Below are 24,983 nucleotides of genomic sequence, written 5' to 3'. Positions count from 1 at the left end.
ATTAGCAAGATAATCTCTATTTCAGAATCTTTTCAGTTTATTTTTTTAATTGAGGAAAAAAGTATATGTATAAATATTATGCCGTATCATAAATATTTATTAAAATCAAAAGTAAATGTAGTGAGTTCCTTAGTAATCACATTTAAAAATTTTACATTGTTTCAATTTGTTACAGAGAATTGTCATATACAATTTAAGAATAAAAACATCATCAAATTATTATGCATTGAAATACTGCTAATACATAGGATTGTATGTTTATAAATACAAGAAAGATTAGAATATTAATAACAATGAAATAATTACGATTTGTAGGCGTTATAATCATTGACTACAATATATTATGTTACAAAATATATTTATAAATTGCACGAGCATTATCGTATTTAAATCTTTTTTCTTTTCCTGAAGCAACATTTAAAGCTTAACACATATCACGTAGTAATACATTCTATATCAAAATTCAACTGCATGAAATACAATAACAATCAAGGAATATAATTTCTTCAAAATTGATTTTCAACGTATAATTTTTTTACTGCTCGATATTGGACAGATTGAAACGTATTTCTCATTAACTTCCATAACGTTACATCATATACATTTTTTTTCATTCTTATAAATTCCGCATGCTATATTATGTAATCACAGTATACGTATATAAAATATTATTCATTCTTCAAAACGGATGTCCTTGGCGAGGATGTTGATTACCGCCATAACGTGGCAGAGTTGCGTATCCACCATAAGGAGCTGGAGGCATATTTTGATACGGATTATAACCTCCTAAAAGTAAAATTCCAAATATAAAGTATATTCCGAAATGTCATGTAACAATATGAATGATTCTGCATTTTTTATATCACCTTGCGCGGGGTAAGGCATTGTTGCATATGGATTATACGTTGTAGGCATAGGAGGGGAGATATATGTGGGATATGGTGTAGTAGGACCAGGTCCATACGGTATAGGCATTCCACCTTGGAAATGCGTAGGATACGGTAATTGCGATGATCCACTTTGTATTCCTGATTGACTTTGTTCGGATGTTGCTAAATATTAAAATTTTTTTTTTTAATAAACTGTGTAGAAAATACATGCAATATTATTTATAAAAATCTGGTCTATACCTCCGTGATGAGATGGAATGTTAGGAGTTGGAGTTGGCCCAGTATGACTCAAATTTGTTGTTAAATCCTTCAGTAGTTCTTCTTTCTCAGTTTTCCGAGCAAAGCAGAAGTCCGATATTTTATTTTGGAAGACTACTAGCAACTATACAAATATAAGAAATTATAAATTTTAATTCTAATATAACATGAAAGGATTATGATCAGCTATTTACCTGTGTTAAATCATTATAAAATTTAGCACCTTCGTTTAAGTTGCCTTTCAATTCTTTAAATGCATCATAAGCAGCTGCTAATTTACATAACATTGCTTCTCTTGAACTACCTCTGCCAGATTGTTCGGCTGTAAATTGTGTATGACACATCTAAAATTGTTTTTAAAATTAGTATGTATCATAGGAAATATTGTAAATATGCAAAATAATTATTACAATATAATTTTGTAATCCTTTATACATACTTGAATCTCAGCAATTAATTGTTCTTGGCGAGCAACACTATCTCTCACTTGTTTTTGTAAAGGTCCATAAGTTTTTCCTATGCTTTCAACTGACAAATTTGGTTCATCAATTCCGCCATCTTTTGCAAGTGCTGACAAGAACGTTGCTTTCATATCGGTAATAGCAGATTTCAGTTCACTTTCTATAACATCGCGTTCTGTTTTTAGTGTTTCAATCTTAAAAGAAATTAATAGCATAAGTAATCTAAAAAAATAATACAAAAAATATAACTTTGCATAAGATACCTACATCTTCCATTAATTTCCTAAGTTGAACAACAGTATTGGTTTCTTGAACTGCCGATCCAGTTGGCACAGCATTAATCAAATCATTTGCATGCAAACTTAAAGTTTCCATACTTTCCTTATGATTTTCATATTTCTCGCGAACAACCTATAAGATATAATAATTATCTTAAAAGGTTTGATGTAAATAATTATTTTACAAATCATCTTCCATGCATATATTCATACACGTTTACCTTATCAGCGGATACAGCATTATTAATGATTTCACGATATTTCCGTAGAGTAATAGTAAATTGCTCTGTTAAACGACTGCTAGGTATTCTTGTCCAACGTTCTTTAAATTGTTCTCTTAATTGATCATCAGACTCACGTTCCTCTTGTAACATTCGTTCACACTATAAAAACAGTAATGATTGAACAGTTATATCGAAAAGAAAAGTATATAATCCATGCATTTCTTTACCTCGTCCAAAAGTTCTTTATTTCTTTGCAATAGATCAGGTAATTCTTTCATAGAATTTTCCAAAGCTTGAATTCCACCTGCATCTTTTACATATTGAGCCTTCTCTAATACAGATTGAGGTAATTCAGTTCCACTTGTATCTTCAATAGCAGCTGGTAAATTTAAACTTGCCAACACACTAAAAACATAATTATTAGACATCAAATAAAAATTCAGCATTTAAATATATTTACATAATCATCATACCCGTTTAAAATTTGTGTCATTTCGCGTAATTTAGATATTTCTGAATTAACTAATTCATTTCGACGAACTTCATAAGATGATAATGCTTGATGTACGCTAACAGGTAATAAATCAGCAAAAAGATCTAAAATTATATAATGTATATATAAAAGAAATTATACCAAAAAACATTCTTTAAATTTGCTATTATATACAACAAACCTTTAAAGTTGGAGCTAAGAACTTCAGGCATTGATAACAGTTTTGCAACATTAGCTTTTCCAACTGGTTCCAAAGACTTTATATCTGGTATTCTTTCATGATAAATGAAATCATTATCCTTTTTTACTTCTGTTAGATTCCTCTGTGCTTTGTTAGCATAGTCTTGGAATAAGTGGGATTTGTTTGAACGTTGTTGCGCAGCTTTAAACAATTCCACAGCATGCTAAAAATGTGCATTTTAATTAATTTTGACTTATTTTCATGTTTACATATTTAATATATTTCCAGCTTTTAAGATTTACCTCTAATCTGGCAATTTCTTCTCCAATTAACTTGTTACTCTTGCATACCAATGATTGATAAAATTCGGTCATTGCCCGATATCCAGCTTGTTTTCCTGCAATCTATTATTATTACGTTATGAACAATTATTTTATATATTTTGTATAAATTCCATATAAATAAAATTATAAATCCATACTAAAGGAACCCATTCTTTATCCCAAAATGCCCTGAAAATCTCCTTTTGAAATAATTTTAATGTATCCGCATACAGTTCTTCTGCCTGTGCAGCTAGTTTAGCAATAATCCCATTTCTCATAGCATCATGGATTGCTTTATGTACAAATATTTCTTGAGCCTGAGCAAGCATTAATGCAGATAATGCTCCTAATGTTTCTGGACTGATATCTGGTGTTGGTTCTTGTTGAATAGCCATCATAACATTTGCTTTAAGATAATTAAAGATACCAGCAGATTGCTAAAATTTATACAATATTCGGATGAATCATTTTTTATACCAAAGCAAATTGAATATTTATATCATTTTCCAATTATATCATATTTAATTAATGGAATTAAAATATTTACTTGAAATAACTTTGCAGCCAATTTCAATCCTTCATCACTTTCTAAAGACTGTGCTGCTGCAACTGAACTTTGCAAAGCAGCAATATTAAATAATACACAAACTTTTTCATATGCTAATGTACTAATTGCTGAAAAATCAAATATCATATATTATTTTAAATATCACAAAACCAATATTATTTGAAATATAATTCAAAATATTGATGTAATCAGTAAGAGGTTTATCTTATCTTTATTTATTAATCAGTTAAGAATCTATGAAAAAGCATATTTAGAATATCTTACTCAAACTGAGTTTTCCACCAAATATGGTACGATCAAATGCATCTTTCCACTTAAATGGAATTTGTAATTCATGAGCAGGTATTTTGCCTTCCAATGCACACAACTGATCATAGTAACTAGAAAAAAGAAGAAGAAAACATAAGTTTGATTTAAAAACATGTTACTACTTAGAAATTAATTTTTATTAATTATTAATGATATTATTTTATTATATTATAATAATTGCATATCTTTCAACATTAATTTATCAAAATTACATCAAAAGTGCAAACACCACGAATCACTAATCTTCGGTTGTTTTTAAAAATTTCTTCATTGGAATATTTCACATTAAATGTAAATTTCATGAAGCAGATTATAATAAAGTAGTCGCATTTTTTAGTGTACTGTCATAATTAATATTAAAATAATAATTAAAGATGAGTCATACCTGTATATAACCTCCAAAGAACTTTCATATTTCTCGAAAGCTCGCCACAAAGCATTATTCCTTAATTTACTAAAATCTGCGATTGCTTCCGTATAATCTTTTTGATCGTTTGCGTTATTATACGTTGATTTAATAATATTTGTAAGTGGTTTAATTACATCAACATCAGACGGTTTCTTCAACGGTACCGCAATTAGCTCAGCCATTTTGACGTGTAGGTCATGTGATTGAGATCGAACAAAATAGTATATCTTGATACACACATTATACTTATATCTGAGGTATATGGTATACATGCATATCTTACACGTATTCAATACTATGACATTTATTTTATACTACATCTTAAAGTTTCACAACATTTTAAAGCTTCTTTATTTTTAATAAATATGAAGTAATATAATTTTGATTTATGATAAGAACGTCGCATGGAATAGGTAAATTTACGTTATTTTTTAATTTTTCAAACAAGTTTATAAATACATGTATCTACATGTATAAGGTTCATATAGTACTAATATGATGTAACTTGTTACATATTATTATATCACTTTGATTTCTATACGAATATAAAAAGTAATTCCGAATTATACCCTTATAAATTATATATCATTTTGAAATAATTAAAAGAATTCGCGCCTTCTTATATGTCGCTGGTTGTCATAAATTATCTACGTCATCTCCAGATGTTTGTAGATGAGATTTTTATAAGTGGTTTTGGTGAAGCTTTAATTTTGTTCTGTTTTGTCTAATTTGTATAAATTGAGGTAAGAATAAGTGATTTGCAAAGGCGGCAAAGAATTATATGGGGTAACGGAAATTTTACTTTACGATATAAAGTAAACCGTATGAAATTACTAAATTACTATCTATGTTCAAACTTCCTTAAAATGTATAATAACATTCGCTTACTACTCTAGAAAATATTGAAAAAGTAATGCAAATTTATTATAATTGTTCAAGGTGTTACTCGTTTTATTGTGGAATTTTATTCCCATATATTAACTTATGTAGAAAAAATAATATCGATTTCACCTTAAAGACATTGAACTGATAAATCAGGGTTATTTTTTTTTATTCATTATCAATATATGCATGAGAAGATTTTTAAGGAAGTAGCATTATTGTTATGTGGTATGAAAGTTGAATAATATAATTTTAAGTATTTTTGATGTGTAATATTTTATAATTGTAATTGACATGTAACAAACATAATATATATAACAAATATAAACATATTTGATGAATTATGAATCACTATAAATCATTCATGACTATTTAATCTTTTCACTTTCTGTAATGGTATTAATATTTTTGTTATTATATATTTATATTTATTTATACAGGTTAATTTTAGATCATAGAAATGACTCTGATCGAAGGCGTAGGAGATGAAGTAACAGATTTTTGCATTGTTGTGGTTGTGCTCTTAGTAGGATGGCTTGCCTGGTATTCCACAAGTATTACAGATCAACCATTAATACGCACAGTACTTGTAATACATCGAACACGCACACGTCTTGCTGAACTTAGAGCTACTCATCAAAATGCAAGCTCATTTACACGACCTCCAAATTTGGAGGTAACCGAAGAAGAAACTATAGAACCAATTACAGATGATAATAATAGCACTTCACAAAGTTGTCCTGAACCATCTATTGCAGGTGATATGTCATATTTAAAAATACTTCTAAAAACATAATAGAAACATTAGAACTATTTATTGTCTGTCACAATAGACACAAATGGAGAAATTTCTCCTGACACACATAGAATGTCTGAAGCAACAGCTACAGAGGAAGTACTTATTGAAGCTATGGATTCATTTAATGATAGTGCAACAAAGTTGAAAAAACAAACCAAAATAAACCCTCCTAAAGAGACAAGTATATCAACATCAACGTGTAATGAACCCATAGAACATGAATGTGAAAATCTTTCAGACACTAATGAAATTAGCATAAAACTAAAGTTTATAAACGATGATCAAAAAATGGTTACTGGTAGCCTGAAAGAATTGCTTGGGGATTTTAAGAGGTTTCTATTATTTCTTTTTTTAAATAGATTTTTCATGTTAAAAAATATTTATAAGTGAAATATATATAATGAATTTTTACATTTTTCAGGAGACATTTTCAAACGGAGCTTGATGCACAAAAATTAGTGCGTCTAGTTTTTAATGGTCGAGTATTGCAACCTGATAGTCAAACATTGGAAAAATGTGGCTTGTATAACAATTGTGTAGTTCATTGTTTGGTTCATCAACCACGACCAAATCCTGTACCATCTCAAGCATCAACATTAGATAATTCGTCGTCAATATATTTTAATCCTCAATCATTTCCTGAGATTCCTGTTGGTACAGGAATTAGTTCAGTACATAACGAATGGGATTTGAGTAGACCATTAGTGATCATTTTGACTGTCATGTTAGGTTTTGCTTGGTATTCCCGATACCATTATGCTCAATTTTTTACTGCGAGTACTACGCTCGCATTGTACGCCCTCACTGCAATTTTCGCAATGTCAGTAGCTTTAATATTATGTCATTAGTTAGTAATGTCTTTCTCAATCAAGACAAGAGAAATATTGCGTGAACTTATAACTTATAAGAAAGAAACTGATCAAGATATTACTTCGGAACATGATTTTGTAAACGTCAATATGTGTTTTTTAGTGTAACATCATTTGAACACATTGGTTCCTGACATCAAGAAGAACATGAAGAGTTATTGTGATTTTTAACAATGTATAAAAGAATTCACATGAATAAGAGGTGAAGTATACTTAGATAGTATGGTTGCATTTCAAATTTGAAATCAATTTATGTGCATTAAGCTCAATGTTTTTATTTATATATTTAATTTAATAAGAAAATTTCTTTGGGTTTATATAAAATATCACAATTATAAATGGAAATATATATAACATTAAATAAATTTGGACGATTAGTATTTTACTAACTATTATTTTACTAACTGTTCATTTAAATAGACATTTATGAAATTAATTTTCGATAAATGTTATTGAACTGTTGAATTAGTCATAATAAATATTATAAACAATAATTGCAATGGCACTATATCATTTTGAACGCAAAATTTATTATATACTTATACATTCGTTATATTTTTTATTGAATTTAAAATTTACATTACATATATGTGACTTAAACTTGAATATGCTTTGTAACTATTATAAATTACAGTTATTAGAACAAAATCATTATACTTTTATAATCTTCCAAAACTTCTAACATTAGAATGAAAATTACCTGTAATGATAACATTTTTTAAGTACCATTACGTGAATTGTTAAAAAAAATTAAAGTCACTAATAGTGTGTACATACATAACTCATAACGTAATAAGCAATCATAATTGAAACTTATTAGAAGATACACTTCATATTACTTCCAGAAAAGAAAATTCGTTACTTTTTCGGACAAATGATGTCATTGAAGACAGTGATTTATCGTTACTTTTGCAATACACTGTACTATAGTAGTTTATAGAAAAATTAAATTATGTGGTACTATCACGATTTTTATTAAATGCGAAATAAATAGTTATTTATTTCATGTTTTCTCACATGAGTATATTTTATTGTTTATTGATTGATTTTATGTAAATATAAATTTATTTTTCATTTGAATCTAATAATATTAAAAAATGAATTACATAGAAAAAGGTATATTTGTATATTGTATGGTTTATAATATAATAATCGTTTATTTCTTAATTATAAAATTGTTGCAATTACATACTGTTCTTTACAAAAACTGAAGAAGTTATAAAGTCTTATATAAAATAAATAAATATAATACATGAATAAAGTTACCACCAATCCAGAATTAATATTTAAATATGCAATGTATGATTTATAATGTATTTAGTACCAGCCTTAATTTAAATTTAAATGGAATTATTAAACCTTGAAAAACATTTTCAAAATGAGGTACGTAAATAAAAGATAAATAATTAATGAAAAATCGCTTTTAAATAGAAGTTAACTTAATTGTAGCGTCTTCCCACATAAATCGTTTAGCACTTTAGGTATAGGTTCAGAAACACTTAGTTTATTAAAGAAGATATTTAATTGTTCTTTTAACATTGTATTATTCAAACAAAAATTTCCTTTTGGATTTTCCAGGAGAATAGTACCTTTCCCTAATGTGCTATTGATATTAATAAAATTACAAACTGGTTGTTTTAATACTGTAGATGTTTCAGTTTCAGCAAAACCTATTTTCATTACTTTTATTATTTGTTTATGTAATGATAAAATATTTGTTTCCTCTGATACTGGTTTATTGTCGACGTATAAATTATAAGCGCAATCATAAATACCGAATATTAACTCAATTTCATGTCTTAATTGTTTGTAAGAAATAGGAACTAATGAATTAGAAGTTTCTAACAATACAGTTCCTACACAGCTAGTTGCTCCAAATCTTGGCTTTATACCTATAAGTTCAGTGTTTACATATTTTAAAAAAGGTTCCACATTTATTTTGTTATTTTCAATTTCATCTATTTTAGTTTTTACTAAGACAAGTTTCATGTCAATGCCTTTAATCTTTTGCATTTCTTCTATAATTACATTCGCATCATTTGGCATTTTTGATATATTCTCTTGTGGAGTTTTAGTTGCATTTTCGATAAAATCTTTGTGACTGATAATTACTTTTGCCAAATTACTATCTTGATCTTGTATTTCATAATATGCAATGGCTTCATCTGATGGAACTAATTGAGCTTTCTTTCTCAGTTTTTGAATCCTATTGATTACTTCTCTTGCCACTCCTTCATTGTGCATGCTTTCATCAGGAGTAACATCTAGCAATATTAAAATATTTCCTTCGCTATGAGCCTCATATTGTTTACACAATTGTTCAGCTGCTGGTCCCGTGAAACTAAACATCAGTCGTAAATCTTGTTCTTCCAATTTATGACCTTGGACAGTAATTTCTTTCTTCGCAACAAACACTTGTAATTCTTCATCAGAAAGCTCTTTAATAGCTTGAGTAACAGATTTAAATTCTCCTTTAAGGCGGGCTCCAAGTATTTTATGATCTGGTTCTGCTCTCAATTTAACACCATACTTCTCCTTATCTGTAGTAACAGTTAATTCTTTTACATTAAGTTCTTCTAGAATATATGATTTCAGAGATTCTATTTCTTTTAATACTTCAGCATCTTGATGAATTACTACAATTCCTGGTAATGGATATTTAACAGGAATTGTTTTCCTATCCCTGATAACACGTCCTAGTTCAATTATAGTTTGCATATAAGATATAGCCTTTTCAATCTTTTCATCTATTAATTGTAAATTAGATTCTGGTATCATTTGATAATGAACACTATCCATGTTAGTTTTAGATACTGAAAGTAATTTAACTAATCGTTGGAACATGAATTCTGTTAAAAATGGTGTAAATGGCGCATTTACGCGAACCATTATATAAAGAACAGAAAACAAAGTTGTCAAAGCTTGTTGGCAATCAGCTGAACCACCATCTCCCTTTATACGTTTCCTATTCATTCTTACATACCAGTTGGTAAGATTATCTATATATTTTATCAAGTGAGGTACTACAGTATATAACTTATAAGCATGCATTTCTTGTTTAAAAAATTGTAATAATGTCTGTGTAAAAGATAAAATCCATCTATCCATTATATTATTTGAACATATTTTTTTAGATTCATCATATGTAAAATTAATTTTTTCTTCTCTTTCAAATCTTTCAATATTTTGCATTAAGAATCTAAATGCATTATACCAAGGCAAGAACACATCTTTTATAATATCCCTAACTCCTTCTTCCTTGAAACGCAAATTTTCTGCTCTTACAACAGGAGAATTAATTAAGTATAAACGAAGAGCATCTCCTCCATACTTATTAACAATTCCCACAGGATCTGGATAATTTTTTTTACGTTTAGACATTTTTTGTCCATCAGATGCAAGTATCAAACCATTTGCTACTAGATTTTTAAATGGAGCTTTCCCAAAAAGAGCTGTTGATATAACTAATAAAGTGTAAAACCATCCACGAGTTTGATCAATACCTTCTCCAATAAAATCAGCTGGAAAATTCTCTTCAAATTCTTTTCGATTTTCAAAAGGATAATGCATTTGTGCATATGGCATTGATCCAGATTCAAACCAACAGTCAAATACTTCAGGTACTCGTCGTAAAGGTGGACATCCTGGTCGATTTGATGGTATAGTTAAATGATCTATACTTTCTCTATGAATATCTGTTACTTTTGTATTAGTCAATTCTTCCAATTCTGCTATACTTCCTACACATACAATTTCTTGCCCATCTTCTGAAATCCATAAAGGAATTGGGTTACCCCAATATCGGTTTCTACTAATAGCCCAATCACGAGCATCTCTTAACCAATTACCAAATCGTTTATCTTTGACATAATCTGGTACCCAATAAGTATTACTATTTGCTGTAATAAGTCTATCTTTTATGGCTTCTACCCTAATAAACCATGAGGGTACAGCTTTATATATTAGTGGTGTATCAGATCTCCAGCAATATGGATAACTGTGTTTAGTAGTACTACTATGAATTAATTTTTTATTTATCTGGAGATATTTAATGATATCCTTGTCAGCATCTTTTACATATTTTCCAACAAAATCATGTACTGGTTCTACAAAACATCCACAACTATCAATTGGGCATACAATTTCCTGATCTTTTGTTATGACACCAGCTTCCAAACAACACCGGTAATCATCTTCTCCAAAATAGGGTGCTTGATGAACAATACCTGTTCCAGTCTCTGCTGTGACATATGTATCATTTAATACTACAAAAGCACCTTTCTCTCTTAGATTTTGAAAATATGGGAAAGGAGGATTATATACCTTTCCTTTCAAATCACATCCTTTCCTTTTACCTTGTATAGTATAAGAATCTTTAGATTTATAAACAAGTTCTAAACTTGACTCTAATATAATATAAACATTACCAGATGAATGATCTTTAACTTCTACATATTCAAAAGTAGGATTACAGCAAAGTGCTAGGTTGCTGGGTAGAGTCCAAGGAGTAGTAGTCCAGGCAAGAAGAGAAACACCTGGTTCATCCACTATAGCAAATGACACAACTATAGAAGGATCAACAACATCTTTATAATTTTGCCCTGACTCAAAATTAGATAAAGGAGTGTTACAACCCGTAGAAAAAGGCATTACTTTAACACCTTGGTATACAAGATCTTTATTGTATAATTCTTTAAAAATCCACCAAATGGATTCCATATACCAAGGATATAATGTTTTATAATCATTTTTGAAATCTATCCATCTGCCAATTCTACCTACAATCGTTTCCCACTCTGTTGCATATTTCATTACAATGCTTCGACATTCTTTATTATAGTTCGCTATACCCATTTTAGCAACATCATCAGGACCTTTTATATTTAATGTTTTATCTATTTCAAATTCGACAGGTAAACCATGAGTATCCCAGCCAAATCTTCTTTCCACGTGATAACCAGATTGATAAGCATACCTTGTTACAATATCTTTTATTGTTCCTGCAAGTATGTGCCCATAATGAGGTAATCCCGTGGCAAACGGTGGACCATCGTAAAACGAATATTTTGGTCTTCCTTTCGACAACCTCAAAGAGTTTTGAAAAGTATCACACTTTTTCCACAATTCTAAAATGATCTCCTCTTCTTTTGGAAAATTAATCGTCTCCGGAAGTTTTTCTATCATTTTTCTGAAAATTTCAACAACTACTTCACAAATTATTTGGTACCGGCTGGTACGTTGATGCAATTATGAGGTTCAGGGTATCATGTATCAGAGGAAATACGTTACCAAAATTACACGTAACAAAATTTTAGAGGTTAGCGCTACGATTTGTAGCACGTGCTTTTGAAAAGATGAACATGACATTCAAATTGACTATCCGAATAAAAATTATACTCTTTTATGTTTCCGAAATTCAATTTGGCTAAAAATTTTGGTATTTATTTTGGTATCTTTTACAATATATAAATAAAATTTAATGGAAATTTTACATATACATATATAAATAAAAAATTATACAAGTATACATATATTACTGTTAAGTAGATAAAATTTTCGCTTAATTATTAATATTATTAAATTTATTTTTGATATCAGTTACGTTAAAAACATTCTTTATTTACATAATGAATGAAAACCATCTGTAATATAAAAATTGAAGATATTTATGACTAGAATTTTATAAACCACGACACTTTCGCGTTCGTGATGAAATAATCGTAGCTAAGACATTTACGATTGTTGCGTAACTTGGGGTATCTTCTGCCGTTGTCCACCAATACGGATAATTTGTCTTTGCTCATCTGGATGAATAAGTTCATCTGTGTGCTTCCAACGCCACTTTTTTTCACTTTCTTTAATTCGTCTGTGGTCGATGTAACTAATAACGCAGCTAGTGGGAATCCATACAATGGCAGTAATAATTATAACAGCACCTACTATATTGTCTTTTAAAAATCGCATAACTTTGTTAATGTTTATGTCCTCAATAATATCCCAAAATCGCTCTACCACATCTTGAATTGTTTTTTCACAAATACCCTAGAAATATTTTATAGGTTCTATAATTACGTGTACAAAGTGTAGTAAGATCCTTTTAAATTACTAAAATTTTTTCAATCCTACCTTATTACAGAAGCCTTGAATACATGGTGTTCCATCAGGTAAAATATCTTGTGGATCTATGGGGAAACATGTTTCATTTAAACTCATTCGACAGCATCTTTTACATGCATCTCCAACTACAAATAAATATGTGATATAGAGATATAACATCTTTGATTATTATTTGTAGCAGTATATAAAAACCATACTTGTATCACACATGCAACTCTGCAAACCCTGTGTCTCACAATATGGTACACATTTTCCAAGTCTGCATTGACCTCTTTCAAGGCAACCTGTACCATCCTTCATTGGTGGAGATCTAGGACATTCACTAGATGCTCCTGTACAGCGTGATTCTTGTTCGCATGTAGCATATTGTGCATCGCGACATTTTACACCTAATGGCATGAATGCACAGCTTTGACAACAAGGTGAATTTTTATCACTGGAAAGATATATAATATTAAATATTTAGAAAAGATATTTAATCTACAAAAAATAGATTAGAGAGAAATTTGTATAACAATGGATAATTACCTGCAAACTGCTCCTTGACTTCTACGAAGTTTACAATTTTTATCACAACAAGCATCATTGTCTTCTGTACCAAGCAATCCTGCATCACATTCTTCATCTCCTTCAACCCGTAAATTACCACAGAATGATTCTTCTGGCTCGGAAAAACAGCGACCTGACTTTGCTTGTAATACTTTTCTAATAGATCTTAAACTACATGGTGAAAAACGCTAACCCGTAAATAATTAATGATAAATATTTTTTTAGCATCATATTAATCTTGTTTTATATTAATTAGATGTACCTTGTTGTTCACATCATATCCACTAACACTATACGTATACATTAAGTATGAACCTCCTTGACTAGCACTTGGACTGCATTCCTATTTAAAAATATCATTTGTTTAATGTATGAGAATTAATCTATTTCTGTTAGACTAATTATTTTAAAACTGTTCGATAAATCACAAGTAAGTTAAAAAAGTTACTGTTATATCTGGATCATGTTCAGAGCCCCAATTGTGGCCAAATTCATGTGCAGTAACTAAGTCTGCTTCTCTTGTGATAACTCTTTGTCCATAGTGATTCCTACTAGAACTTAAACCTGAATTGAGATATAATGTGTAACCATTTTTGAAATATTCTGGAACATTTAAAATGAAACATTAAAGTTTATATTGATTTGTCTATAAATAGATAAAAAATATTCATTAATATACCTGGTGTACAAATTCCACCTACTGAGTTTCTACGAGGTGACCCAACATATGCCAATCCTAATATACCACCTTCGAATTTAAGATCAGTAAATAAATGAGCTAAACAAAAATCTTTGTGACTATATTCTCGACTAAAAACCTAGGTATAATTTATATAAACCAATCAATTATTAATTAAAATTATGACATTTTAAATAAAGAATTGCTATACCTCAAGCAATGTGCGAACATCCCATTTTTCTCTAACCATATTATAATGTGTCTCACCACCTCTTACACGAGTTGGTTCACTATGAACTACAATCTTTTTAATGACAAAGCCCATTCCTTTAAATCCATCTTGTTCTTGTCTTTCTTGCCATAAAGTATCATTATAAATTTTATGTACTCTATCAATTAAACTTATCTAAAAACATATATAAAAACAAATTATTATCTAAAACAAATTATTTGATATTTGTATTAAGTAATGCAACTATTTACTAGGTAATTAATTGTAGTTTTTGTACTGCTAGCACCCATTTCTTGGTAAAAACGATAGTCAGCAACTAATAGTAATGGACATCTTGTTTTTGTTGGAGTATATTCATAAGTTTCTGTCTGTCTCTTTGCCCTGGAATGTTCATGTGATTTAGAATCAGACTTTTCTTCTACCTCTTTCTCTTCCTCATTATTTACCGGAATGTCTACAATATAAATTTTGTATAAATATATAATACTCTCTAATATAATTCTCATTTAAGACAGTAAATTGACCTAATTCCTCTTTTACGTATCCACAAGTTTTGGGAGCACCATGTGTATGCCCTTCTCCATGTTCAAAATGTTCCCAACTTAATTTAACATCTGATGATTTATAAATAATCATTGTTTCATTCCCTAAATGAGGAAGATGTCTCCAAGATGGCTATAATAGATAACAAAAATAAATTATAATTTAAATTCTATTAGCTATGTTGAAATATACCACTTAAAGAATTAACTACATGCCTCAATGTGAAATGTTTCATCGGAAATTGTAATACTGCCTGTAAGAACACCATTGTCAATATGCATTTGTGCATGAGAGTCAATTTCACCAAATACTCGTCCATGATAAAAGCTTTCATGATCTTAAATAAAATAAGTTATTAATCATTTATGAAACTTATTCTAGAAACTTAAGAAATATATTTATAAATATTGATACTATTTTACCTAAATGTATAGTCTTTTCTTCTCCATTACCATTTACTTCATATGCTTTAAATTTGGAATGAATAACTTCTCTTCTTGGTGTTAAAATTAATCGAAAGTATCGTCCATGGGAGTAAAACTCTAATTCGTTTATTTTATTATAAGGATGGTAACTATGCTGAATACCCCGTTTTACAATGTTATGTTGCAATTGGGATATATGAAGAGTTTCATAATACTTTAAATTTCTATGAAGACCATCTGAAAAAGCGTATTTCACTATTTGGATATTATATCAAATTGTATAAGTTGGAAATAAAATACATAATAATTTAATGTATTATAAAATTAAATATATAATTTTTGATATATGATAAAAAAACTTACATGTGTTTTGTACAGTAAATAAAACGTAATATATTAGAAATATATTTTGAAGTTCCATATTTGTTAAAAATGTCACATATTATTGAATTCTATTTATTATAATAGTTACTTAAAATAATACTTTAAAGATTATGATTCATAGTAAAGGCATTTTTTTATCGTTAGACATTAGATTGCATTAGTCGCATTATTTATGTTACGTTCTCAAATCTCGATACACACTCCAAACAGTTTTTCTTAAAACATAGAATACATAGAATTGTTGCTTGATTTCGAAATGTATTCACTCAGTGGTGATCAATTGTAACTACGTAAAGTTTCAAATATAAGACAGATATCACTCTTTTATATGAAGAGAATTTATCAATAAAGTAGTGTAAGTAAGCTGAATGTCAATTTATTATGTCTTTCATATTTGACAAAAATAAATAATGACTGTAATACAATGCACATGAAGAAGATAATAAAATCAATGTTTAAATTTAATTAATCAATTTTATTACATTTCGAATGTTTATTACATTTTTTATTGATGAAATACTGTCTACAAATTGAGGTTTATATTGAACAATGTAAGTAATCTTTTGACAAAAATTGTTCTTTAACTTGTTAAAACTGCATAATAATTGTTATAAATGTTAGTCTATTTGTCTTATTATTATATTTTTCATGGCAATATGTGTATTGTATAGTGTGATTGCAATTGATTCTAATTTTTTCTACAAATGCTTTATTTAAAAACAAGTTGGGATTCTCTAGAACATGCTAGAAGTTTTTCGAAATTATAAAAACAGAAAGGTTTACAGTGTGTACTAGTTACTTGTACTCGGTGTAACTTATACGCTTGACGTACTCGTATTTGTGATCCTATACAACGTGTGTAACTAAGTTAAAATAAGATAAAGTTAAAAATGTCGCAGGAAGAAAATTTATTGCCTTGTTATAATCGTGGCTGTGGCAAAAAATTTGATCCGAACGATAATAAGGAAGGTATGTTATACTAAAGGTATATTAAGCTATATTAGAAAATTTGGAAATATATATAATAAATAATAGTTTCAGAGGTTAATTGTTTTCCTTATTAATAGTTAGGTTAGAAATATTATCATGCAAAATGCTTTACAACTATTGTTATTGTCATCTTTTCAGGAGATTGTATTTACCACTCTGGGTATCCAGTATTTCATGATGCCTATAAAGGTTGGTCTTGTTGTAATAAGAAATGTACAGACTTTACAGAATTTTTAAATATCAAGGGATGTGTAAGATCATATCATTCAAATATTAAACCAGCAGAGCCAGAAAAGCCTGTTGTTGATAAATCAAAATGGAATGAAATAATCGAAGTAATTGCTCAACCTCTTAGCAATGGATCTGCTTTAGAAAGGCCTCCTTTTGAAACTCCACAAGTCAATTTAACGCCAGATGTGTCACCTGCTTTATTAGAACAAATTAAAGGATTAACTTCTAATATATCACAAAACATATGTGAAAGTAAAGTTCAAATTGGACAAAGTTGCAAGAATAATTCATGTAAGGCTACATACAATGGCCCTGCCTCTGATGATGAAGTATGTAATTATCATCCTGGTGTTCCTATCTTCCACGAAGGAATGAAATATTGGTCTTGTTGTCAAAAGAAAACCACAGACTTCTCTACATTTTTAGAACAACCAGGGTGTGCACAAGGAAAGCACACATGGATTTCTAAAGTATGTTTCTTCTTATTTTGAAAATATTTTATTTATGTCTTTCAATGGTATAGATTTTAGTACTATATCTAAATATTCTGATAACTTTGCTATGTAAAAAATAATTTATTATTTTTCAGAATACTGGTAAGAGGGCTAAATGCAGAATGGATTGGCATCAAACAGGCACATTTGTTGTAATTTCAGTTTATGCTAAGAAATATCAACCAGATCAATCATCTATTAAATTGAATCCTATACGATTAACTGTAGATTTGTTCTTCGTAGAAGAAAACTCTAGATATAATCTTGATTTAGAATTAAGAGGAGTATGTATTTAAAATCTTTACATAATATTTTTAAACAATTCCGAAATATTAACTTTTGTAAAATTTCATTCTTATAGATTGTTGATATTACACAAAGCAGTGTCAATATGCTTCCTACTAAAGTAGAAATTAAATTAAAGAAAGCAGAACCTGGGTCATGGGCAAAGCTGGATTTTCCTAGAGCAACTGAAGAAGAAACTGAAGAAGATAGCCAAAATGACGAAAATATTAGTGCACAAGTTGAAGCTGTAGATCTTAATGATCTTTAAACATTCATATCTAAATAATTCATTAAGGACATCATTGTAAATTATGTACCTATCTTATTTTTAAAGATAATACTTTTATTTAAAGATATAACAGAATATTGTTTCTTTAACATGAATGGAATCATTTTTCAAGAGAATGAATACTTAATATCTATTTTATTTTCAGTAAAAGACTATTTAAAAAGTTTATTATTAAAATTCATATTTAAAAGAAATATGGCACCTTTATGACTTCTCATGTATTATTTACGATTTCTTTAATATCAATAAATCATTTTTAATTTACTCCGTGTTTTAATATAGTTTAAGGCAATCTTAACATAAAATTTGAAACAATTTCATAAATTAATTAAATGTTCATAAATTACATTTTTGATAAAATTGATATTATTTTCTTATATATTCTTATTTTTTAACATTTTACCGACCGATAGCCGATTAATCGGTTTTTTGTCGCCGGCGCTTACCGACCGATAACCTATTAATCGGCTTTTTATTGCCGACGCTTACCAACCTATAGCCTACCTATAGTTAATCGGTTGCCATGGCGATAAACAATCTTTCTCATTATATGAGCAGTAATTTATTATTTAGTACTAAGGTACCTTGCTCAGTTGCGTCAGTTGCGTTGCTTTGTAAGCTTCCATAGTTTTATACCAATTCGAAAAACTTACCGTTCGCGATGAACGAAAAGAATGGTATTGGAGAGTTTTATTTAGATGATCTGTCAGATTGTCCTGACAGTTATTCAAGAAGTAATAGTGGTGACGAAAGTGATGGCAGTGATACAATTATTCGGAAGCGAGGTTCTGTATTGCCACCAAGATATAGTGATTCAGAAGATGATGAAATAAATAACGTTGAAGACAATGCAAATAACGTTGAAAATAACGATGATATATGGTCAACGAACGACGAAGCAATAATTTTGGAACCTTTCGAAGGTAGCCCCGGCATAAAAATTATGCCAAGTTCCCCAGAATGTGTGACGGACAACGTCAATTTATTTTTTGGAAATGACTTTTTCGAACATTTGGTGAGGGAATCCAACAGATATCATTATCAGGTTATGGAAAAATATAAAATTCCATCAAAAGCGAAAAAATGGACAGATATAACGGTACCGGAAATGAAGAAGTTTTTAGGGCTAATAGTTCTAATGGGACAAATAAAAAAGGACGTTCTTTACGACTATTGGTCCACTGATCCAAGTATAGAAACTCCATTTTTCTCACAAGTAATGAGCAGGAACAGATTTGTGCAAATAATGCAGAGCTGGCATTTTTGCAACAATGACAACATTCCTCACGATTCACATAGGCTTGCTAAAATCCAGCCTGTTATTGATTATTTTAGGCGAAAATTTAACGATGTGTATAAACCCTGTCAACAATTATCTTTGGATGAGTCTATAATTCCGTGGAGAGGTAGGCTATCCATTAAAACGTACAATCCTGCAAAAATTACAAAATACGGAATACTTGTGAGAGTATTGTCTGAAGCTGTCACAGGATACGTATGTAATTTTGATGTGTATGCTGCTGATGGAAAAAAATTAGAAGACACTGCGGTTATTGAACCGTATAAGAACATATGGCACCAGATTTATCAAGATAACTACTATAACAGTGTAAAAATGGCTAGAATTCTCTTGAAAAATAAAGTGCGAGTGTGCGGAACCATTCGAAAAAATAGAGGTCTTCCTCGATCACTCAAAACAATACAACTTTCAAGAGGTCAGTACGAATTTCGTAGGAATCATCAAATTTTGTTAGAAGTATGGAATAATGGCAGAAGAAACGTCAATATGATCTCAACTATACATTCTGCACAATTAACGGAATCCAGAAGCAAAAGTAAAAGATCAGACGTCCCAATACAAAAGCCTAATTCAATCATAGATTATAATAAATATATGAAGGGCGCAGATCGCGCGGACCAATATCTAGCATATTATTCCATTTTTAGAAAAACAAAAAAATGGACTAAACGGGTTGTAATGTTTTTTATCAACTGTGCACTTTTTAATTCATTTAGAGTATACACAATCCTAAACGGAAAAAATATTACGTACAAGAATTTCTTGCATAAAGTCGCAGTTTCATGGATAGAAGATGGTGAAACTAATTGTATGGAACAAGATGACAATCTACCTAATTCAGAACCCACAAGGAGAGCACCCAGATTAGATCATCCCGGAAGACTGTCGAATTATGGAAAACATAAACTTATAAATATAGTAACAAGCGGTCGAAGTCTAAAACCCCAAAGACAATGCAGAGTTTGTGCAGTTCAAAAAAAAAGAAGCAGAACATGTTTTGTTTGTAAATTTTGCAATGTTCCACTGCATAAAGGCGACTGTTTCGAACGATATCATACTTTAAAAAAATATTAAACTATTTCACATTTGAACTAAAAACCGTTGTAATAGATAAAATAAATATAATTTAGTATTAATATTATGAAAACAAAAGATTTTATTCAATTTAATTATCCTATAGTAACAAAAAGCGGCCAATTTTATCTGAGCATACGAAAAGCACAGATACTCCCGCCCGACAGTCTAAACCGAAACAGAGCCGGCGCCAGGGAGAATCTGCGCCTGAGCTGCCGGTCGGACGTGCGTTTGCTGTTGAACCGCTAGTGGTCAGTAAACCAGAACCAGTCAGTAAGCCAGTAACCGGTCAGTTAACTAGATTGTATAGTTCAAATTGAACTTAATCTAGTTTTTTAACGTTTGAATGTTGTCTAACTTCGTTATATATTATATTCTTTTCTATAATTTTCCAGAGTCAATAGTCACCTATAGTCAACCAAATAAATTTATTTGGAAAGCATTTTAATTTATAATTATTTTATTATGAATGAAATAAAATTGTTTCTAACCATTTCGATTAACATTTAAAAAGTCGTGTTTTGTAACCTTTTTAAGTTAATAAGAAATATATAAAAACTATATATAATTAAATATATATCCCATATTTGATATTAATTAAATGATTTATTAATGTCATTATGGATAATTCAACAACTAAGTTGCGAGTAAGAAATTAGTATCATTAATATTAGTATGTATATATGTATGTATATAGATAAAAATATTCTTTATAATATATCTATATATATGTATTTATATATATTTTAGATACTTGCAATTCATGGATATGCTCAATCAGATGTTATTTTTAAAACAAAATTGGGCTCTTTAAGAAAAGGATTTAAAAAAGAGGTTGATTTTATATTTTTAAGAGCCCCACATAAAGTTCCAATGAGAAGTAACTTTAATATCGATACAGAAGAAGATGGTATTGTTTTTATGAATTTTACGAATTAAATTAAATATTGAAAGTGATGTGTTTATAATTAATGTACTTATAATTAGAAAATAAATATTTTCAATATTATAGCATATGGATGGTGGTTCAATACGAAAGATCACATATTTAAAGCAGTTGTTCCAAGCAATTTAGCTGTAGGTTTTGAAGAAAGTATAGTTGTAATAGAAGAGGCATTTCAAAAATTTGGTCCTTTTGATGGCATTTTAGGCTTTTCACAAGGTGCAGCATTTGCTACTCTACTCTGTTTTATGCAACAAAAGAATTGTAAGTCTAAATATACACTTAAACAAATATAGTAATTATAAAATGGGATTAAATTAAATATAATTAATTCAATGGAATATAAATTAAATATTATTAATTATTTTGTAGTGTTGCAGATAAAGTTTGAGTTTGCAATTATTATATCTGGATTCAAATCATTATGTGTACCTCATGGAATATATTATGATGGAAAAATAAGCATACCTTCTTTACATATTTATGGAAAGACTGATCAAGTTATACCAACAGGTAAAAGATATTTTTCAGTAGATTTTTAGAGATAGATTTCAGTAGATTAATAAAATTAACAACTGTTTCATATCCTCTTTTTTTATAGAAATGGCAGAGGAGGTTAGTGAAATGTTTATAAATAAGACAAATATAACACATGAAGGTGGTCATTATATACCAAGTAAAAAAGAATATTATAAAGAATTTATTATGGAAATGTTCTTAAATAAAAACAAAAATAATTAGTAATGTTTACATATTCTACATTACGTGAATATATAAAAAAAAAAGAGTATAGTTTATACAATAATGAAAGTTTATTCTAAAGTATAAGTACCATTGAGCGATATTAGTAAATTTATTCAAATTAATTATAAGTAAACATTGTACATTGTACATTTTATGCACTAGAGATGAGATTTGTTAACATTTTATATTTAAACTTGTATATGACAACTGAAATAAGAGAGCAAGAACATAACAAATCAAGATGATTTTATGAAGTAATACATAGTTGTTTATCGTTTTACATTAATCCCTATATGGATAAAAATTGTTTAATTGTTTTATAAAAGGCACTACAAATTTTAAACGTTCAGTATTTGGAAACTTAAATTATATGTGTATTAAAAATGTATTAAATAGTGCCTTATTCAGTTTATTAAAGTAGAATGTGTTAATTGCTTGGCTTAACTATTCATGCATACTTTCATACAAACTTTATGATTCCATGTTTATGTTATGTTATGTATATGTTTTATGTATAGCAAGTTAAATGTTTAAGTAGATATCAACTGCCTTGGTTTATATGCTTGATTACTTATTATCTTTAATTCCAAGATATGTAGATTTATATGGTCTACCATTGTAGTAGGGTATATTTATAAATGTTAACATCTTGTTATTCAAATTCTCTTAAAACTGCCTACAGTATTAAACATTGTTTAATAACATCCTGCTTGAATGTATACAAATCAGTAATTAAATTAACTTATTGCACTATAGTGACATCTTAATTTTTTTAAAATATTGTTAATTTAGTTTAAGCAATTTAGACCTACTTAATGCATTAAATTGTAATTTTTGAATAATGATACTCCAATATATTTAGGAGCATTTTATATGTTAAATGTTATAACATTCATATTATGAATACATTGAATGTATTCATACATTACATATAAACTGCATATAATTTTCTAAGTTTATAATTCTATATAATAAATATACATGCAATTATTCAAATAAATAAATTAACGAATATATGTAAGTAAAGTTAAAAAGGTATCGTGGTATAGTAAAGTATAATTGATAGAAATATTGTATTTTATACCAAAATGATTATTTACTTGATGTAATGTATCAAATGTAATCAATTTGTTAAAATTACGTACACTATTTATAATTTATCACATTTTCAAATTTCTATTCTGTAACTGTGAAACCTAATGTTCAAAATTTTTACAATCAATATTTTTTAATTTTGCACTTTAAGTAATAAGTGATATTGCTATATATATTTTACAAAATTTGAGGCATTTGTATTTCAAGCTTAATAAAAAAATTCATGGAAGTTTATAAGCTAGAATATGTATTCAAATAAGAGTGAATTTGACTGGAAATATTCTAAAACACTGTAAGATAAAATACAATCTACAATCATAAATTACATGTGGCTGAGGTATTTGGTCTATCTTGGCAATAATAACAAAGTGTTGAAATATTTTCGTACCTATAAAAGATTGTAATAAACTTGAATGGAGTACTGGATTATAAATTTTACTTTTTATTATCTTTTTCAGTCAAATGATCAAGTATAAGATACTTGATTATCGCTCACAAGAAAACAACAAAAACGAAAAAGTTAACAATAGTCTCAAAAATTAATAGTAATCTCACTTAATAAAGTTAAAAAGCCTCAGGACACTTTTAATATTTGTATAAAGTTGTATGTACCTAATATTCACATCATGTTCGCTTAAGCTGTTAGCCTTTTTGGAAATATTTGACAATTATAAAATTGTATTGAATTCAACACTTTATCATCAATTGTTTCACAATGTTTCAAGGTGACTGTTCTTGTCCATTGGCTTCTTGAGATTTCATAACATCTGGTAAATCAGGTGGTAATGAAAATGGTGTCATCTCTAATGCTTCAAATTGACCATTTTCTTGACGTACAGCTAATCCTACTAATGCAGGACATTGTGGTTTTGCAGTTGCTGATGTTAGTCCATAATCAGATAAAAATTTACTATCTGACATTGGAACATTGTCCTTATTGAACAGCTGTTGATTCACAGGTGGTATTTTCAATATACCTATGAGGCAGTTTTATTTGATCCTAAATTATTTTAATTCAAAATCGACAGGTGTTCATACATTTCATAAAAATTTGGATAAAGGGAAGAAAGAAGAGTAACTAAACCTTCTCTTGTGAAATGTCATTATGTGATTGTCTGAAGTTAAATATATGTAAATTATGAATTCCTCACCTTCTATAATTTTTTTAAGTTCAAGAACTGTAGTATTATCCTTGGCATCGGTAAATATGGTCATATTTTTTCGTCGAATCATTAGAAACACATCCTAAGAAGAAAATCTCGATTATATTTGAGGTTATCTTACTTTGAGATAAATCATAGAAACACTATAAGAAATAATTGAATATTGACAAAAATATACCATTGTGAATTTAACTATATATTTAGACTGACAAGGACAATTAATATATAGATTTTTTACAATACTGCTTTGTTGATTATTGTTTACTTGCAGTCCCTCAGGTTAGAGGCAGAAAGTTAAAATAAGGTAGACATTCACGGACAACATGATCATATAAAACACGTTATTTGATTGGTTCTTCTTTCTAAATCCAAACTCCGTTTGGTACGTTGTTTGTTTCTTTAACCAATCATAAGTCGGTTTTATATTTATCCTATAATTACGAATTTCTAAATCAGAGATAATATTTTTGAATATCTACTCATGCATTGATATATCAAATTG

At 28.7% G+C, this 24,983-nt stretch overlaps 8 protein-coding genes across 10 annotated transcripts; 4 read left to right on the top strand and 4 right to left on the bottom strand.

The window, feature by feature from the left end:
- Window positions 1–76: 76 nt before the first annotated feature.
- ALiX (programmed cell death 6-interacting protein-like protein AliX) lies at window positions 77–4,609 on the bottom strand. The gene is made up of 15 exons (XM_069117244.1): window positions 4,371–4,609; window positions 3,941–4,056; window positions 3,656–3,783; window positions 3,267–3,545; window positions 3,088–3,189; window positions 2,786–3,008; window positions 2,585–2,708; window positions 2,339–2,516; window positions 2,109–2,270; window positions 1,877–2,020; window positions 1,588–1,803; window positions 1,343–1,492; window positions 1,131–1,272; window positions 867–1,052; window positions 77–786 (listed from the first exon to the last, which is right to left on the bottom strand). The coding sequence occupies exons 1-15, from the start codon at window positions 4,574–4,576 to the stop codon at window positions 680–682; spliced, it is 2,463 nt and encodes an 820-aa protein (XP_068973345.1). The 5' UTR covers window positions 4,577–4,609; the 3' UTR covers window positions 77–679.
- Window positions 4,610–4,994: 385 nt separating this feature from the next.
- Window positions 4,995–7,146, top strand: LOC138181883 (transmembrane and ubiquitin-like domain-containing protein 1). 2 transcript variants are annotated; one of them, XM_069117250.1, is made up of 4 exons: window positions 4,995–5,137; window positions 5,717–6,034; window positions 6,110–6,407; window positions 6,497–7,146. In XM_069117250.1, the coding sequence occupies exons 2-4, from the start codon at window positions 5,737–5,739 to the stop codon at window positions 6,921–6,923; spliced, it is 1,023 nt and encodes a 340-aa protein (XP_068973351.1). In that variant the 5' UTR covers window positions 4,995–5,137; window positions 5,717–5,736; the 3' UTR covers window positions 6,924–7,146. The 2 variants fall into 2 exon arrangements, with proteins under 2 accessions (XP_068973351.1, XP_068973352.1); XM_069117251.1 differs by lacking the exon at window positions 4,995–5,137 and adding an exon at window positions 5,290–5,433.
- A 568-nt stretch (window positions 7,147–7,714) lies between these two features.
- IleRS (Isoleucyl-tRNA synthetase) lies at window positions 7,715–12,248 on the bottom strand. Its single transcript, XM_069117243.1, has one exon. It carries the CDS (start codon window positions 12,126–12,128, stop codon window positions 8,379–8,381), a length of 3,750 nt encoding a protein of 1,249 aa, XP_068973344.1. The 5' UTR covers window positions 12,129–12,248; the 3' UTR covers window positions 7,715–8,378.
- Window positions 12,249–12,359: 111 nt separating this feature from the next.
- Tace (ADAM 17-like protease Tace) lies at window positions 12,360–16,096 on the bottom strand. The gene is made up of 13 exons (XM_069117245.1): window positions 15,853–16,096; window positions 15,487–15,726; window positions 15,280–15,401; window positions 15,046–15,196; window positions 14,773–14,975; window positions 14,501–14,695; window positions 14,290–14,428; window positions 14,059–14,213; window positions 13,873–13,953; window positions 13,590–13,798; window positions 13,259–13,497; window positions 13,071–13,186; window positions 12,360–12,986 (listed from the first exon to the last, which is right to left on the bottom strand). The coding sequence occupies exons 1-13, from the start codon at window positions 15,908–15,910 to the stop codon at window positions 12,678–12,680; spliced, it is 2,217 nt and encodes a 738-aa protein (XP_068973346.1). The 5' UTR covers window positions 15,911–16,096; the 3' UTR covers window positions 12,360–12,677.
- Window positions 16,097–16,240: 144 nt separating this feature from the next.
- Window positions 16,241–18,426, top strand: mora (cysteine and histidine rich domain containing protein). 2 transcript variants are annotated; one of them, XM_069117249.1, is made up of 4 exons: window positions 16,241–16,842; window positions 17,002–17,564; window positions 17,684–17,872; window positions 17,950–18,426. In XM_069117249.1, the coding sequence occupies exons 1-4, from the start codon at window positions 16,764–16,766 to the stop codon at window positions 18,139–18,141; spliced, it is 1,023 nt and encodes a 340-aa protein (XP_068973350.1). In that variant the 5' UTR covers window positions 16,241–16,763; the 3' UTR covers window positions 18,142–18,426. The 2 variants fall into 2 exon arrangements, with proteins under 2 accessions (XP_068973350.1, XP_068973349.1); XM_069117248.1 differs by having other exon boundaries at window positions 17,002–17,572; window positions 17,689–17,872.
- A 177-nt stretch (window positions 18,427–18,603) lies between these two features.
- LOC138181880 (piggyBac transposable element-derived protein 4-like) lies at window positions 18,604–20,447 on the top strand. Its single transcript, XM_069117247.1, has 2 exons — window positions 18,604–19,877; window positions 20,179–20,447. The coding sequence occupies exons 1-2, from the start codon at window positions 18,824–18,826 to the stop codon at window positions 20,193–20,195; spliced, it is 1,071 nt and encodes a 356-aa protein (XP_068973348.1). The 5' UTR covers window positions 18,604–18,823; the 3' UTR covers window positions 20,196–20,447.
- Window positions 20,448–20,803: 356 nt separating this feature from the next.
- LOC138181885 (esterase CG5412) lies at window positions 20,804–22,223 on the top strand. Its single transcript, XM_069117254.1, has 5 exons — window positions 20,804–21,183; window positions 21,287–21,446; window positions 21,549–21,743; window positions 21,852–21,992; window positions 22,081–22,223. Exons 1-5 carry the CDS (start codon window positions 21,157–21,159, stop codon window positions 22,218–22,220), a joined length of 663 nt encoding a protein of 220 aa, XP_068973355.1. The 5' UTR covers window positions 20,804–21,156; the 3' UTR covers window positions 22,221–22,223.
- A 1,321-nt stretch (window positions 22,224–23,544) lies between these two features.
- On the bottom strand, window positions 23,545–24,817 carry EloB (transcription elongation factor elongin B). Its single transcript, XM_069117255.1, has 3 exons — window positions 24,660–24,817; window positions 24,470–24,563; window positions 23,545–24,295 (listed from the first exon to the last, which is right to left on the bottom strand). The coding sequence occupies exons 1-3, from the start codon at window positions 24,660–24,662 to the stop codon at window positions 24,039–24,041; spliced, it is 354 nt and encodes a 117-aa protein (XP_068973356.1). The 5' UTR covers window positions 24,663–24,817; the 3' UTR covers window positions 23,545–24,038.
- Window positions 24,818–24,983: the final 166 nt, after the last annotated feature.

Source organism: Bombus flavifrons, chromosome 7 (genome assembly GCF_040668555.2).
Source record: "Bombus flavifrons isolate JBK064 chromosome 7, iyBomFlav1_principal, whole genome shotgun sequence".
NCBI lineage: Eukaryota > Metazoa > Arthropoda > Insecta > Hymenoptera > Apidae > Bombus > Bombus flavifrons.
Note: the sequence above shows the minus strand (reverse complement) of the source record. Positions and strands in the feature narration are given on the sequence as shown.

Coding starts and splice junctions, on each gene's coding strand:
- ALiX (XM_069117244.1), bottom strand. CDS start 4,576: ATGGCTGAGCTAATTGCGGTACCGTTGAAGAAACCGTCTGATGTTGAT. Junction 2,517..2,584: donor ATGACACAAATTTTAAACGG/GTATGATGATTA, acceptor TTATGTTTTTAG/TGTGTTGGCAAGTTTAAATT. Junction 1,493..1,587: donor AATTAATTGCTGAGATTCAA/GTATGTATAAAG, acceptor AAACAATTTTAG/ATGTGTCATACACAATTTAC.
- LOC138181883 (XM_069117250.1), top strand. CDS start 5,737: ATGACTCTGATCGAAGGCGTAGGAGATGAAGTAACAGATTTTTGCATT. Junction 6,035..6,109: donor TCCTGAACCATCTATTGCAG/GTGATATGTCAT, acceptor CTGTCACAATAG/ACACAAATGGAGAAATTTCT. Junction 6,408..6,496: donor TTGCTTGGGGATTTTAAGAG/GTTTCTATTATT, acceptor TACATTTTTCAG/GAGACATTTTCAAACGGAGC.
- IleRS (XM_069117243.1), bottom strand. CDS start 12,128: ATGATAGAAAAACTTCCGGAGACGATTAATTTTCCAAAAGAAGAGGAG.
- Tace (XM_069117245.1), bottom strand. CDS start 15,910: ATGGAACTTCAAAATATATTTCTAATATATTACGTTTTATTTACTGTA. Junction 15,727..15,852: donor ATTTACTGTACAAAACACAT/GTAAGTTTTTTT, acceptor ACGCTTTTTCAG/ATGGTCTTCATAGAAATTTA. Junction 14,429..14,500: donor ATGTTCGCACATTGCTTGAG/GTATAGCAATTC, acceptor AATTATACCTAG/GTTTTTAGTCGAGAATATAG.
- mora (XM_069117248.1), top strand. CDS start 16,764: ATGTCGCAGGAAGAAAATTTATTGCCTTGTTATAATCGTGGCTGTGGC. Junction 16,843..17,001: donor TCCGAACGATAATAAGGAAG/GTATGTTATACT, acceptor TCATCTTTTCAG/GAGATTGTATTTACCACTCT. Junction 17,873..17,949: donor TTGATTTAGAATTAAGAGGA/GTATGTATTTAA, acceptor TCATTCTTATAG/ATTGTTGATATTACACAAAG.
- LOC138181880 (XM_069117247.1), top strand. CDS start 18,824: ATGAACGAAAAGAATGGTATTGGAGAGTTTTATTTAGATGATCTGTCA.
- LOC138181885 (XM_069117254.1), top strand. CDS start 21,157: ATGGATAATTCAACAACTAAGTTGCGA. Junction 21,744..21,851: donor TTTTATGCAACAAAAGAATT/GTAAGTCTAAAT, acceptor ATTATTTTGTAG/TGTTGCAGATAAAGTTTGAG. Junction 21,993..22,080: donor TGATCAAGTTATACCAACAG/GTAAAAGATATT, acceptor CTTTTTTTATAG/AAATGGCAGAGGAGGTTAGT.
- EloB (XM_069117255.1), bottom strand. Junction 24,296..24,469: donor ACTTAAAAAAATTATAGAAG/GTGAGGAATTCA, acceptor ACTGCCTCATAG/GTATATTGAAAATACCACCT.